Raw genomic sequence first — 15431 nt, 5'->3', positions numbered from 1 at the left:
TGTTTACATAGTAACATAGAACTCAAAAGAGATAACTTCACTTTATATTTAACATATCCTCTTCATAAAGGCCTTCAAGAATTTCTCTATACCTCTCAGTGATGAAGAAAAGCCAGTATTTGTTTTAATTAAAACTTGCTTCCTTCATTATTTTTTATCAGATAAACAATCCAAACAAAATCAAATTTCTTTATAAATGAGACATAATTAGAGTTTGAGAAGCTTTTCTGCATGTTAGAATGTTTTCCTCATGCCAATCACATAAAACTTCTCAATTTCTATTCATTTATAAAATTCATATCAAGTAAATGTAATAGTGTATACATTTTTACATTAAGTGGATCAAAACTATTTTGCATGTCTTAAATTAATGCATCTCGATTGTCTTTTTAAAAAGGAGCTCGTATAGTCATTTTTCAAGAGAGAAATCTGAAGACACACAAGTAATAGCGACTATACAAAGCTAGGTATATGCTGTATCTTCTTTCTATATGTGGTAAAAATGGAACTCATTTATCCTGGGATTAATTGTTTTATTGCTATTAAAAACCTTCTATTTTAAAAGGAAAGTCATTCTAGTAAATCAAAGAAGATTCTTGAACAATCCTTCTTTTCATCATGCCTTCATTTTTCCATAACTGGCCTTTTCTACAAGTCTATATTCTAATATTTAATGAAAGTATCTCAACAGTTCATCTGGCAATGAATAATTTTGATCGGTTAGTATTAGGGTCTCCTTTGTATGTTTTGAGACCTGCTCTTTTTGGCTATTGCTGCAAAATACGCACACATACACATATGTAGTTTAAGAAAAATAATAAGGCAAACAAACATGCAAAAATCACCACCACAGCCAAAAATAAAATATTATAAGTAATTTAAAATCTTCCCACGTGCCACTCCCTGATCACAAAACCCTCCCTCAATCCCATAAGTCTGAATTTTGCGGTAAACATTTTTTTGTTTTTCTTTATTTAACACTTATGCATCCCTAAATAATATACTTCAGTTTTGCCTGTTTTGAACTTCATTTAAGTAGAATCAAACTGCATGTATTTCTCTGTGACTTGCCTTCCTCTGCTTAACATTATATTCCAGAGATCCAGCCATGTTGAAAAATCTATGCATAGTTCATTAATTTTCTCTGCTGTGTAATATTTCATTGAATAAATATACCACAATTAAATTAACCAATCTGGGTTGTTTCCAGTTTTTGTTATTTTTGTTATACTGCTTCTAAAAACTATCTTGTACATAAATCAGGCACATAAGCAAGAGTTCTTCTTGGGGTTGGTAGGGTATACATGTTCAATTTTACTGCCAAACTGACCTCCAAAGTGATTATACCAATTCACGCTTCCACCAAAAGTATCCTAGAGTTTCCACTTCACCATATCCTCACCAATGCTTGGTACTGCCAGACTTTTTTTTGTTAATCTAATAGATATGCAATAGTATTTCATGGTTTTACTTTGCATTTGTCTAATTATTAAAGGAGTTGAACATCTTTTTTTACCCATCATTTAAATTTTTTCTTTGGTAATATACTGCATTCAGTTCTTTTCCCATTCTTCTATTGTCTTGTTTATCTTTTTATTATTGATCCATGGGAATTCCTTATGTATGGTAGAAACTAATCCTTCTTAAGATTCTTTTGTCTTTATGTACTTCAGTATCACCTACCCTGACCTCTAGTGATGTGTCCGGATATAGATTTTTTTTATTGACCACTTGAGATTTGTTGGGATACTTGAATCTGTGGGCTGTCCTCTTTGATTAGTTCTGGAAAATCTTCAGCCATTATATCCCAAAATTATTTTATCCCTACTGCCACTCTCCTTCTTCTAGATCTATGATTTACTACATCCTAGACTTTCTCACACTGTCCTTCATGGCTCTGTTATATTTTCCACCTATTTATGCATTCTGGGTAAGTTTTTCATTATTTATCTTTCAGTTTACTAATTTTCTCTTCAGTTATTTCTAATCTAGTAAAATCTTATCTAAAGTCTTTATAGGTCTGCTTCTGTTGTCAGTAGTTTCAGTGGGATATTGTTCAAGTTACCTAGTGTTTCTTAGTTTAGTTATTTTTGACTTATCATTTTCCATGGAATTTCATTTGTAGATGCGAAGCTTGGAATGAAAGTAGGGTCCTCCGGAGAGGATATTCGTTTGCTTCTGCCAGGAATCTGGTATACCCCTTAGTTCCAAGATCCCTTTAATTTCTCAGTTTACGGTTTTTCAGAATGCACAGGTATTTATGAGTCCAGGCTGCAAGCATATGTAAGGGATGGCTTATGATTAAAAATTCTTATCAACAAATTCTTTCCCTCTCTCTATTCAGTGCTTTAGTTCAAGTAGGCCAAGGCCTTGTAGCTCCTTAGAGCAGTGACAGAAGTAGGTAGGGAGCAGGGAGAGAGTATTTCTAATTTACCTTTATACTGAAAGTACAGATCCTTTGGGGTTCCAAAATTATGGGAGAAGGATCTCCTATCAGGCTTCTCTCCATGGGTAGTGCTAGGGCTTTATCTCAATACCCCATGTCAGCCAGGAAGGAAAACCAATAAGCAAATGCTTAGCTAAGATTTACTGAGAGCATTTAGCTCTCAGGGTAAAATTTCTCTGACTTATTTTTTCAGGCTGATAATCCCTTACTTTCTAACTTGATAATATACTTAAGAGCTTTTAAAAATTATTTAATCAAAAGTCTTTATCTTTTAGAGATAGATGTTGAAATATTTATGGATGAAACAACATGGTTCTTGGAATTTGCTTTAAAATAATAAAGAATGCAAGGAGCAGACGGGGTTATAGAGGAAACAAGACTTGGCATGATTCAAAAAATTTTGAAATTGGACGCAGGTATACAGGGGTTGATATATGTTTGAAATGATCCCTAATTTTAAAAAGTTTAGTTTTTTTGTTTGTTTTGTTTTTAGATTTATTTCTCCTTCCGCCCTCACCCCAACCCACTCTCGCCCCTATTTGCACTCGCTGTCTGCTTTCTGTGTCTCCTTGTCTTCTTTTTAGGATGCACTAGGAACCAAACCCAGGACCTCTCACGTGGTAGGCAGGTGCCCAAAGGCTTGAGCCACATTCACACTTCCCATAGTTTTGTTTTTAATGAAAAATAAAATAGAACAAGGGATAAGTAAAAAAACAACCAAATCAAAAAATCCAGAATTTTTTGCTGATATCAATGGGAAGGTTAATTCAGATTCCCAGTCCTCCATAGAACCAAGACTTCTCTTTCGACTTACCCCGCAATTAAATGTTCTGTCTTCCTCAGAACCACCTATAGTTACAAAGAATTGTTCCCTTTCTTTCCTTCCTTTTTGGTCATGTTTGCAATAGTTTTATACAATAAATAAATTAAAATGCTAACTTTTTTTCCCCAGGAGCAGTTATAACACTATTTCCAATTTTTATCTATTATTTCTTTGGGGTTTTTTAAACAGTTTTATTCCCACATGAAATAATCAATTATTTGTAAATTATAAATTTTGACTGTGCTATTTATAAGACTTGTAAAATAAATCCAAACAGCTACATTTTACACTCATCTCATGATTGCACTCCATATAAAAGAAAAACCCTTTTGTGGATAAAACATTTGAATAAGGTGTTCAATATCAAAGAACATGATACTAACCATTTCTTTTCAAATATAGCTATAATTCCAAAGCTGCAAATAAATTTACGAAAAGTTTTTTGTTTTTATTTTTACCATTTATAAACATGATGCTGTCTAAATTTCTAGCTTGAAAAATCTAAATTGAGAGGGAAAAAAATCACCAAAACATTAAAATCATTCTTTACCCAGTCTGTAGTAAAAGGAGCTCCATTTGCCATCAAAATACGAACTTCATCATCTTGACCTGCTCGTGCGGCTTCTAAAAGCTTCTTCCCCAAATCTACCAGGGACATCTAAACAAAACACAGATGAACTTAACAAATACATCTCCATTTATATATTATGACATAACATTTTCTCTCCTGTCCTTATTAATAAGTTAACTCTCAGTTATTCCTTCAAAAGGTTGTGGTATGGTTAATTTAAAACTACAGACCACAAAAATCGATTTATATTTGGGTCAAGTATGTATCTTATTCTTATTAAGAAACAAGAAAGGATATCCTATATCTTGAATTCAAAATATCCGAAAAGCCTAATGTCCCAGCTTAGGCTGTGTGTATGTTCTTGAATAAGATATACAGAAATATATGTTAGAAAAAGATCATCACAGGAGTGTGTAGGTGAACAAAGATTTGAATTTATCAGAGATATCTATGTTTAAGGATGACAGCTCTGATAAGAAAGTTTCCAAATCTAGAAAGACTATCCAGCTGGACAAGGTATGCAGCGTTCTGAAAAAAGGCAAACAGAATATAAGAGCTACGAGGAAGGAGAGCTATGGATCACCTGAGATCTATACAAGGAAAAAAAGTGTACTTGGGGTATGAATTTGTCTAGAAAAGTATATACTCTTTGAGGATTAGGTAAACAGTCAAGGAGAAAAAAGTTATGAGAGAGGAAAATCTGGATGCCTAGTGAATCCCAATTTCATGAGAACAGACACAACCCAAAAAGGAGGGGAGATGAATATGTGTGTTAAAAAACAAGTTGACAGATAGTTCCTGGAAAGGTTAATCTACACCAGGAAGGAATAAAATATACTACATAATGAGAAAGGTGTTAGGGAATCTGAAAGGAGTGATAATAAGAAAAGATGTCCCTGAAAGTATAGAGAATCATGCTTAGCTGATTAACTTTTAGTATATTCCCTAAAATGGGAACAATCAAGAATAGAAGGAAAAACCAGGAAAAGAAGCTAATACAGGAAGGCTCATGCAAATGATTAGGTTAGATGTATATGTCTAAAACAGGCATTTGTCATAAGGCAGGAAAGAATTTCTTAAGAGTTGTTCCATTTGTAAGGACAAAAATATTTCATAATATATCCTTATGCTGTAGAATAAGAAAAACAACCACATGGTCATTTGCAGCATTTTCACCCTTGAATATCTGGTTTCCTTTCTTTTTTTCTTCCCATCCTCTCATAACTTGGTAGAGTTGTCTATGCTCTATAGATGACCAGAGTTTAACATAAATTTGTCTTTACAATGAAATATGTTATCTTCCCAAGAAATACACATTTTAAATATGTTCTACATAGGTAATAAATAATCAGTTAGCATTTATTCAGCACAACATATTGCCAGATGATTTATATATCTGGATATCTTTTATGAAGATCTTTATCCATTTTTAGAGGTTAGGCTTCTGCCTTTTCCTTATTGATTCATAAGAGTTCTTACATATATTCTAGGTATGAGTCCTCTGTCATGTATGTACTACAAGTATCTCTTTCCAGAATGCTCATTTCTTGACTCTATCTAGTGTTCTTTCTTTGACCTCTCATACTATCTTCTATGGATAGGTAATCAAGTGTTAAGTCCCATAACATAAAAGAGTGAAACCTCTATGTATTAAGAAAAAACAAAAATAATCAAAATAAAATCAAGACAGCAAGGAAAAATGCCTACCACAAAAATGACTGCAAGAAACATTAATATTTTAATTATTTAAAAGATCTGACTCAAAAGGAAAAAGGAAAACTATAAACACCAAGAACCCAACAGATCAATAGTCAAAGAACATAACCATAAATTTAGCAAAAGGGAAAGCAGAAATAAGTCACAAGTGTAAACAAAAAATGTTCAGCCTGATTCAGATAAATGTAAATATCTTTAAAAGTAATTCCTGATGCAGTTAAGGGTGATACAAAACTGATTTTTTCATATATTGACACATCATATATGCTGTTGTGATATAAACTGGATCAGCTTTATTCTTTTAATTCAATTCAGTAATATTTAACAAAGTTACAAAAACACTGAAGCCTACTGACTCAATCAATGATCCCACTTCTGAGAAACCACCCTAAAGAAATAAATTCAATATATTGAGTCATCTTTCAATAAAGATTATACACACACACATATATGCATACATGTGTCTATTATATATAATCATTATTTATAATAAAAATAATCTAAAGGTAGGAAAATGGCTAAACTGTGGAAGCTAAAGAAAAAGAGAAGAAATTTAAAATAATAGTTTTACAGTTAAATAATAACAAAAACAGGATGCCACATAAAGTGAAAAAGGTAAGATACGTAAATAATTTTTGAATGTTAAAAACATAAATATAAAAACAGAATACTGAAAAGTATTAACAACCATCAGGGTAGAATGATTATGGGGAATTCTTCCTCCATTTTACAAATTTTCTGTAATGTTACTATATTATCTTCCTAATTTAAAAAGTGTTTTTTAAGAAACAAATTACACTGTAAAGCTGCCAACTATGTAAATGATGACATTAAGGAAAGTCATAAACTCCTGACTGACTAAACTGGAAGAATGGGAAAAAAAGAAAATGCAACACATTGGGGACTTAAACTTATTGATCTACTTATATGAATCATGACAAAACAGTAAGGCTTTTGAAGAAATCAGCTTCTCCCATCATTCTGCAACTGTCTTAATCATACAAAACTCATCATTCTTAAGTATTTACTTAAGTATTAAGTATTTTGGCTTTATTACAGCTGTATAGATCAATGTAACTGGAAACTTCTAGCTCAGTGGTTCTTAGTAATAGCAGCACTGCCCCCTAGAGAGCCCTCTGGATATGGAGTTTGCTGGAGGAGAGGGAGGCGCTCCACTAGCATTTAATGAACAAGGATACTAGAGATCCTGCAAAGAACTGCCATAGTTACCTAACTATGGATAGTCTTCATATGACAAAGAATTGCCCCATGGTTCTGGGTGACTTTCAAAGTATGCACTGAATATATCTAAGACTGAAACTTAACTAACATGTAAACAAACTTTTTCCACAATGGTTATGTATCCCACTTTTTTCAGAATACAACCATACTATAAATCTATTTGTTTTCTTCAGAACGTTACCAGAAGTTGTTTGTCATTTTGGAAAACCATGTCACCAACTGCAGTAACTGGATCACCAACATAACATTATATCAATCAGCTTGTGATATAGCTATCACATTCATAGTGATTCTATATACATGTACGAGCATCTGATTACCTCGCTGTGTCATCTAGTAAAGTCTGCATGGGAATTTACATAGTGAAATATGCATTTTATTATAAATCACTTTCCTTCTTATTTCTCCTTTATATTTCAGCTAGGGATTAAAATGAATTTTTTAAACTTGTGCACATAGGTAATAACTATTATTTTCACTTCAAATTAGCAAGAGAGGCAATACAAAATATTTATTGTTAAAGGGTAGCAATAGTGCCTGCTATCACCACTGTTATTTTTAAAAACTATATTGGAAGATCTAGCCAGTGCCATCAGGCAAGGAAAAGAAATAAAAGGCATCCAAACTGGAAAAGAAGTCAAACTATCCATTCTAGCAGATGACTCCAGCCTAAATATAGAAAACCCCACAGAATCTACAAGAAAGCTACTAGAAATAAACAATCTCAGCAAAGATGTAGGGTACAACATAAACATGCAAAAATCTGTTTTGTTTCTATACACCAGTAATGAATAATCTGCAAAGGAAATTGAGAAAATAATTCCATTTATAATAAAATCTAAAAGAATAAAATACCTAAGAATAAATTTAACCAAGAGGGTATGTTCAAAACTATAACACATTATTGAAAGCAATTAAAGAAGACCCAAATAAATGGAAAGACATCCCGATATTTGCACAATGTTCATAGCAGCATTTTTCACAACAGACAAAGGTGGAAGCAACTCAAGTGTCAATCAACAGGAAAATGGATAAACGAATCTGGTATAAACATCCAATAGATTATTCAGCTGTAAAAAGAAATGAAGTGGGAGTTCCAGCAAGATGGCATCAGCTTAGCTGGTGCTGGAGGTGGTAGGTGTACGTTGAAAGAGACTTGACTCTTTGTGCAGTCCATGTGCCAGCTGGGCCCTGAGCCTCAATGGAGTTGCAACACCTACTCTCCAGTTCTTTGGACTCCCCCGCTAGGACAAGTAACAAAGAAGTGATGATGGACAACCACCATACCAACGACCTGAGAGAGTCTGCAACTGTAAGCAAGAGAATCCCATCCATCAGCCTTATGGGACTGACGCCCCCTCTCAATTAGAGGTGGAGTGGGCATCACCATCCAAGAATCCTCAGGATTAGGGAATGAACAATGGAATAGAGTGGATTTACTATAATTCTACTAGAGACTTATTGTGATTCTAGCAATGGAAGAATTTAGATCATTTATGTGGAGGCATTGGCCACTGGAGGTTCAGAGGTCAAGGAGAGGGAAAACAGGTGTAATACGGGGGCATTTTCGGGACTTACGAATTGTCCTGAATGACACTGCAACAACAGATATAGGCCATTATATATCTTGCCATAACCACAGAATTGGGTGGGAGAGAGTGTAAATTACAATGTAAACTATACTCCATGCTGAGTGGCAAAGCTCCAAAATGTGTTTATCAATTGCAATGAATGTACCACACTAACGAAGGATGTTGTTAATGGGAATAAACGGGGGCAATGTGGGGAGTGGGGCATATGGGAATCCCCTATATTTTTTATGTAACACTTATGTAATCTAAATATTTTTGGCAGCGGACTTGGCCCAGTGGTTAGGGCGTCCGTCTACCATATGGGAGGTCTGTGGCTCAAACCCCGGGCCTCCTTGACCAGTGTGGAGCTGGCCCATGTGCAGCGCTGATGCGCGCAAGGAGTGCCGTGCCATGCAGGGGTGTCCCCACGTAGGGGAGCTCCACACGCAAGGAGTGCGCCCCGAAAGGAGAGCCGCCCAGCGCGAAAGAAAGTGCAGCCTGCCCAGGAATGGTGCCGCACACACGGAGAGCTGACAAAGATGGCGCAACAAAAAGAAACAAAGATTCCCGTGCTGCTGACATCAACAGAAGCGGACAAAGAAGAAGACACAGCAAATAGACAGAGAGCACAGACAACTGTGGTGGGGGGTGGGGGGAAAGGGAGATAAATAAATAAAAATAAATCTTTGAAAATAAATATTTTTTTAAAAGATTAAAACATTTTTTAAAAAGAGATGAGGTACAGATACATACTACAACATGGATTAACCTTGAAGACATCATGTTGAATGCAGTCAGCCAGACACAAAAGGACAAATTCTATATTATTTCTCTCATATGAAATACTTAGAATAAGCATATTCATAGAGACAAAAAGCAGTATCATGGTTAGCATGAGTTGAGGAAGGAGGCAAATGAGTCATTATTGCTTAATAGATGCAGTTTCTGTTTGAGATGATGAAAATGTTCTAGGAACAGATAGTGGTAAAGGTTATAGGACATTGTCAAGGTACTTAATGTCGCAGAATTGTTCACTTAAAAATGTTAAAACGATTTATGTTATGTATGTTTTATCACAATACATATATGTATATAAAAGGTGGCAAGGGATCTGACATGAATGAAAATCGATGAGAAAAAATACATGTGAGATCAAAAAAGACCAAAACTGAGGGTGCTATAATTTTGTTAAGACAATTAGTAAAACTTAAAATAATGTAAACACCAAAATATAGCAATTTTACTTCTGATTCTTACCTGACAGGAACCACAAACAACAGAATAATTCTGACCCTTAGAAGAACTCAGTTTTATGCAGCTCAATAGCTAAAAGCGTTGAATTTAAATAAAACCAATTCAAGAGTTAGTAATAAAAATGTTGCATTTTTGGAGTGGCAAATAACTTTTCCACAATCAAATGAAGAAGCAAAATTTAATTCAGTAAATTTTAAGAAATGTTAAAAAATACTGCAAATCTATTATGTGTATGATACTGAAGTTTAATATTCTTGCTCTCTTGAGAAAAAGAATAAAAATAGCAATAAATTCCACCTTGAGTTTCTGTACTACCTCTAAGAAAGTTTATCATACTCAGACACAGTTATTTTAACTACATTTTAAATGTATTTTAATAAGATCTATACAGAGGCTTTAAAATATCTACAAACCAATTTACCTTTCTTTGCTCAAAAGCACATACTGAGAGGGCCATCTAGTGGAAAAAGAAATTACTACCTCTAATCACATTTTTAAAAATTGTGGTAATATTTATATAACCGTTTTTAAATATACATTCACAATATACTTAAAGTCTGTATTGTTTTGAATTTCTGTAATTCATAGCTCATAGAGCTGTTTTAAGAATTATGGAGTCTATCTATTAGACATGAAAATTCTGTAGTTCTGTATTCTATTCCATGCGAATGGTTATTGCACTCTTAAATAAGAATGTATGAATTTTAAAACTGAGAAAATGTCTTAATATGCTTAATAATAAACTGGTCTCACATAAAACATTTTAGAATAAAGTAGGTATATCACTTCTCTTCTAAACAAGTAATTATAGATCCAATAAAATTCTTCTAAAATTTTTTATCAAGCAGTTTAGCATGATATATGCAAAAGTCTTTAAAATGTTCATACCCTTTGACCTAGTGATTCTACTCATATAAATCCATCATAAGGAAACTATTTGAAAGATAACCATATTAATAGAAATAGTATTTAAAATAGGGAAAAACTGAAATACCCAACTATAAACAATGGTTAAAGAAATTAAGATATGTCACAATAGAACATCACAGTTTTTTATTTTTATTTTTTCACTTTTGATTATGGAGTGTTTTGAGCATATACAAAAGTAGACACAATAGTATAATGAATCCCTATACGGCCATAACGTAGCTTAAATAATACCACTTCCCGTTCACCTGTATTATTTTGAAGCAAGTATTACACATTATATTATTTTATCTGTAAATATTTCCCTATGTATCTATTTTTAAAAGACATCTTTTATATACAATATTGTGGTCATTTAAAAGTATTATTTACAGATAGTATATAACAGTATAAGAAATAGGTTTCTAAATTGTAAATATACTATGATCTTAACTGCGTAAAAATTGAGAAAAATGCCAGGGTAATGAAAATTATGAATTGCCTTCCTTTTTTCTATTCTTCTCAATTTTTTAAGTTTCTATAATGAGCTATATTACTCAGGTAATTAAAAATAAACACTTATAAAAAAACTTTTCATCAAAATTAATTAGATTACAAATAAGCTTAGTAATTCTTTAAAGAAAATAAGATGTTGAAACAGTATTTTAATAGCAATTTTAAGCAAAATTAAGCTTATTATGGCCATGTACATATGAAAATATTCTTGAGCATCAAAATTTAGTCACATACATTTCATAAATTGTGCTTAGTATTTATCTATATTGTCTCACTTAATCCAAACAGTTTCACTAAGATAATTACTGTCTCCATTCTGCAAAGGGGTCAAGGAGAAATAAAATGATTTATCAAAGATGACTAGTTTCAGTCCAAATATAAGACCCATATTCTTAACTTTTCTCCTTGTGTTGTAAATTAGAAAACACTGGGAATCTTGTGGGATATAAAGGAGCATAGCCTCTAAGGATTTAAGATTAGTCGTATCCTGTATAATTCTTTTGAAGATATGAATTTTGGTATATTTGGATTTCTCCCCATTCCCATTTTACTTAAGAGGGTTTTTTCCTTTAAAAAAAAAAAACTTTAAAGTAAAATGAGATTTTAAGATATATAGTATCTTTAAAAAATTATCTCCATATACCCTTCTATCAGAAAGCCACTAGAGAATGTGCTCTACCAAAAACCAAGTATAAAACAGAAAGAAGAATCACAGGCTTCAGGAAACAAGAGATTCAACACAATTAGAGAAGAAGAGAGTCTCCCAGATGATGGTGAAGAGAGACTCCAAGGGTGTAAGAGGACAGGTTCCAGGAAGGAAGTCTCGAGGGAAAAGACAGGCTGATAATTGTCCAAAGAGGACAATGAAACTTCTGGTGGAGAGTTTGGGATGGATTAATGGTGCATAAAAGAAAACAAAGCAAGAGACAAAGAAAAAAAATTTAAGCAACTTATTTTTCAGAGGAAAAAACAAATTATACAAGAAATGATATCCCAGTATATAACATGACTCAAGCTAATAATAAAAGCTTCAGGGTCATAATCACCACTGAATATTGATCAAAGCATAATTTTTTATATAATTCTGTTGAAAGCATGAAGGGTGAGGAAAATATGCATGGGATACTTTGAGAGCCAAAGCTTCATGTTCGTAAGAAGATAGTCAAAAGATATCTAAAATTGAAACATCAAGAAACAGTTTAGGAAGAATACCTTCAGCATTGCCCTGGCAGAGCGGAGATAGCCCTCTAGTTGGAGATACATGTAACATACGGACTTACTGTGACCTCAGAAAGGCTGCCAAAGATGTCTTCAACAGAGGATATGTAACCTACAATGGTTTGGTGTGGTCAAAATAGATCTGAAAACCAAGGCCTGCAGTGGAGTGGAATGTTCTATTTCTTGTCATGCTTACACTGATACAGGGAAAGCGTCAGGTAACCTAGAGACCAAATATAAGATCTGTAACTATTGACCCTTCACCCAAAAATGGAACACAGACAATACTCTTTGGACAGAAATCTCTTTGGAGAATAAGTTGGCTGAAGGGTTTAAAGGGACTCTTGATACCACATTTGAACCGAACAAAGGAAACAAGAGTGGGAAACTGAATGCCTCTTATAAACGGGATTGTTTCAGTCTTTGTAGGTAAGTTGATATAGATTTTTCTGCACCAACTATCTATGGCTGGGCTGTATTGGCCCTTGAAGGTTGGCTTGAGGGCTATGAGTTTTGACACAGCAAAATCCAAACTGTCACAGAATAATTTCACCCTAGGTTATAAGGCTGCAGACTTCCAGCTGTAAACTCATATGAACAATGGCACTGTATTTGGGGGTTCTATCTACCAAAAGGCTAATGAGAAGATCTAAACTTCAATAAATCTTGCTTGGCAGTAACAACAGTTTTGAGATTGCTGTTAAATACAAGATGAATTGTAGAAGTTCTCTTATCTGCTAAATTAAATAATGCCAGCCTGATTATATATACTCAGACCCTTCAACCAGGAGTCAAACTTACCCTATCAGCTTTAATCAATGGAAAGAACTTCAATGCAGAAGATCACAAGGTTGGGTTTGGATGTGAACTAAAAACTTAATATGGTTTTGAGTAGAATATCAGATTTGTCCCTGGAGAGAAATGAACCCACTTTATGGCCTTAAAATTCTTCTGCGAAATTTCAAAAATGTGAACTTTTTATTCTTCCAAAGAATTGTAATCATCCCTATACAAAGTCTAGAGGTTTCCAGTCCACTGTAAGGGAGGTACTTGAAGGGATGCATGGAAGTTGTCATGTTTGTGCTACATTTCAGTTCAGCTCCTCAGTGTTATTTTAAATGTGTTCCTCAGTGACAGTGTGTGTCACGTAATAAAGGAATGACTCTATCTCCTAGTTTGTACATTATGTCCTGCATGTCCCACACCACTTTTTCACGATCTTTTAATAAATTGGTCTCTGTGCTGTAGTGGAATCTTTGGTTTTGCATCAGAGTAAAATAAATCCATCACATTTGGAAGATAAAGAAAAAAAAAAGGAAAGGAACTGAATAAACTTGCTATTTGGAAATATGGAGAGAAATACTAGAGAGGAAAAGAGGTAAAAGACTTAAAAAATGGAGTCCTCACAGATGGGATCTCTTTTCACAAGGCTTTCATGCTACTTTACTGGAATTGTAGTTGGTGCTGGGGTTTAAGATATACCTAGGGGATTTGAATCTCTGGACTGACAATATGATAGCCAGGCCCTGAGCCTCAACAGACTTCAACTCCTACACTCTGATTTATTGGACTTACCCCACTCGGCTAACATGGAGTTGAAGAATGTCAACCACCACACCATGGAGCCTAGAGTGCCTACAACTGAAAGCAGGAGGATTGCATCCAGTATCCATGTGGAATCTAAGCCTCCTCTTGACATAGATGTGGAATGGTCACAACCAATCCAAGGTCCACAGAGAAAATGTGGCATTGGTGTGGGAAAAGTGGCCATGGTGACTGATGGGTGCGGGGAATGGGAGGAAGAGATGAGATGTGGAGGCGTTTTCGGGACTTGGAGTTGTCCTGGGTGGTGCTTCAGGGACAATTATCGGACATTGTAGATCCTCCCAGGGCCCACTGGATGGAACGTGGGAGAGTATGGGCTATGATGTGCACCATTGACCATGAGGTGCAGCGATGCCCAGAGATATACTTACCAAATGCAATGGATATGTCATGGTGATGAGAGAGAGTGTTGCTTGGGGGGGAGTGGTGGGGTGGGGGGGAGTGGGGTTGAATGGGACCTCATATTTTTTGAATGTAATATTTTTACAAAATGAATTAAAAAAATTAAAAGAGAAAAAAAGAGAAAAGAAAAAAAAATGGAGTCCTCTGGGAAGGAGGGTTCTGGAGTAGGAAGGGATAGCAGAAGCGACTGTGCAGTTTTGTTATCATAAGCCTTATATAACTATTTGACTCTTCAAATATGAACAGATAGTTTCATAAAAATAAAATTACAACAAATACCTTTTCACTGTATATAGTTTTCTTTTTTCTTTTTTTAGAAAGTATAGCTATTGAACCCAGGACCTCGTACAAGGGAAACAGGTGCTCAACCACTGGCTACATCTGTTCCCAATTAGAGTTGGATTTTTTGTTTTTAGGAGGTACCAGAAATTGAACCTAGGACCTCATACATGGGAAGCAGGTGCTCAATGACTTGAGCTACACCTGCTTCCCTGTATATAGTTTGTTTTTTGTTTTGTTTTGTTTGAGGTACAAGGGGCCAGGGATTGAACCTGGGACCTCATACGTGGGAAGCCAGTGCTCAAGAACTGAGCCACACTGGCGTCCCTGAGTTGGTTTGTTAGTTTATTTTGCCTTTTTTTTTTTTTCAGGAGGCATTGGAAACTGAACCCAGGACCTCCTGTGTGGGATGTAGGAGCTCAACCACTTCAGCCACATCCACTCCCTGTATATAGTTTTATATACAGTGAAATCTATAGTTCAGAGTCATCCCTACACACCTGCATTAGCACTTTTACAGGAATTACTCCAAGAAACAGAACTGCTTGATTTTTTTTTTAAATCACATTTTTAATTAGGATAGATGCTGCCAAATTACTCTACCAAAAAAAAATACCAATTTACACTCCCACCATCAGAGTAGAATGACTGCTTCTCCAAATACTTGCTAACCCTGGAATTTATTCAACTCTTACATTTTGCTAATCTGATGGGAAAAAATAATTCATATTTTAACATTTATTTCTTTTTTCAATGCCAGAGTTAAATAAATGTTTACTGGCTCTATTTCTATTAAGTTGTTTAAATTTTTCTTTTAAAAATAAAATAAAATCTCATTATACTCATATGCTTCCCCCCAGCCTAGGCCTGGCCAACAGTGGT

General features: G+C 34.4%; 1 protein-coding gene and 1 pseudogene across 10 annotated transcripts in view; one reads left to right on the top strand and one right to left on the bottom strand.

Annotated features, from left to right (window-relative positions):
* The window catches only part of GABPB1 (GA binding protein transcription factor subunit beta 1), a 103033-nt gene that overhangs the window by 52755 nt on the left and 34847 nt on the right, over positions 1-15431 (bottom strand). For all 10 annotated transcript variants that reach the window (XR_009185103.2, XM_058294210.2, XM_004471549.4 and 7 more), the window contains exon 2: positions 3820-3927. Coding sequence is in view for 9 of the 10 variants with exons in the window: in XM_058294210.2 (XP_058150193.1) it covers positions 3820-3927 (108 nt within the window). In the remaining variant the exon portion in view is untranslated. The remainder of the gene's footprint in view (positions 1-3819; positions 3928-15431) is intronic.
* Positions 8069-13143, top strand: LOC139438199 (voltage-dependent anion-selective channel protein 3 pseudogene; annotated as a pseudogene).

The sequence above is a fragment of the Dasypus novemcinctus genome, chromosome 3, assembly GCF_030445035.2.
Source record: "Dasypus novemcinctus isolate mDasNov1 chromosome 3, mDasNov1.1.hap2, whole genome shotgun sequence".
Classification (NCBI taxonomy): domain Eukaryota; kingdom Metazoa; phylum Chordata; class Mammalia; order Cingulata; family Dasypodidae; genus Dasypus; species Dasypus novemcinctus.
This window is presented reverse-complemented; position numbering and strand designations above follow the sequence as displayed.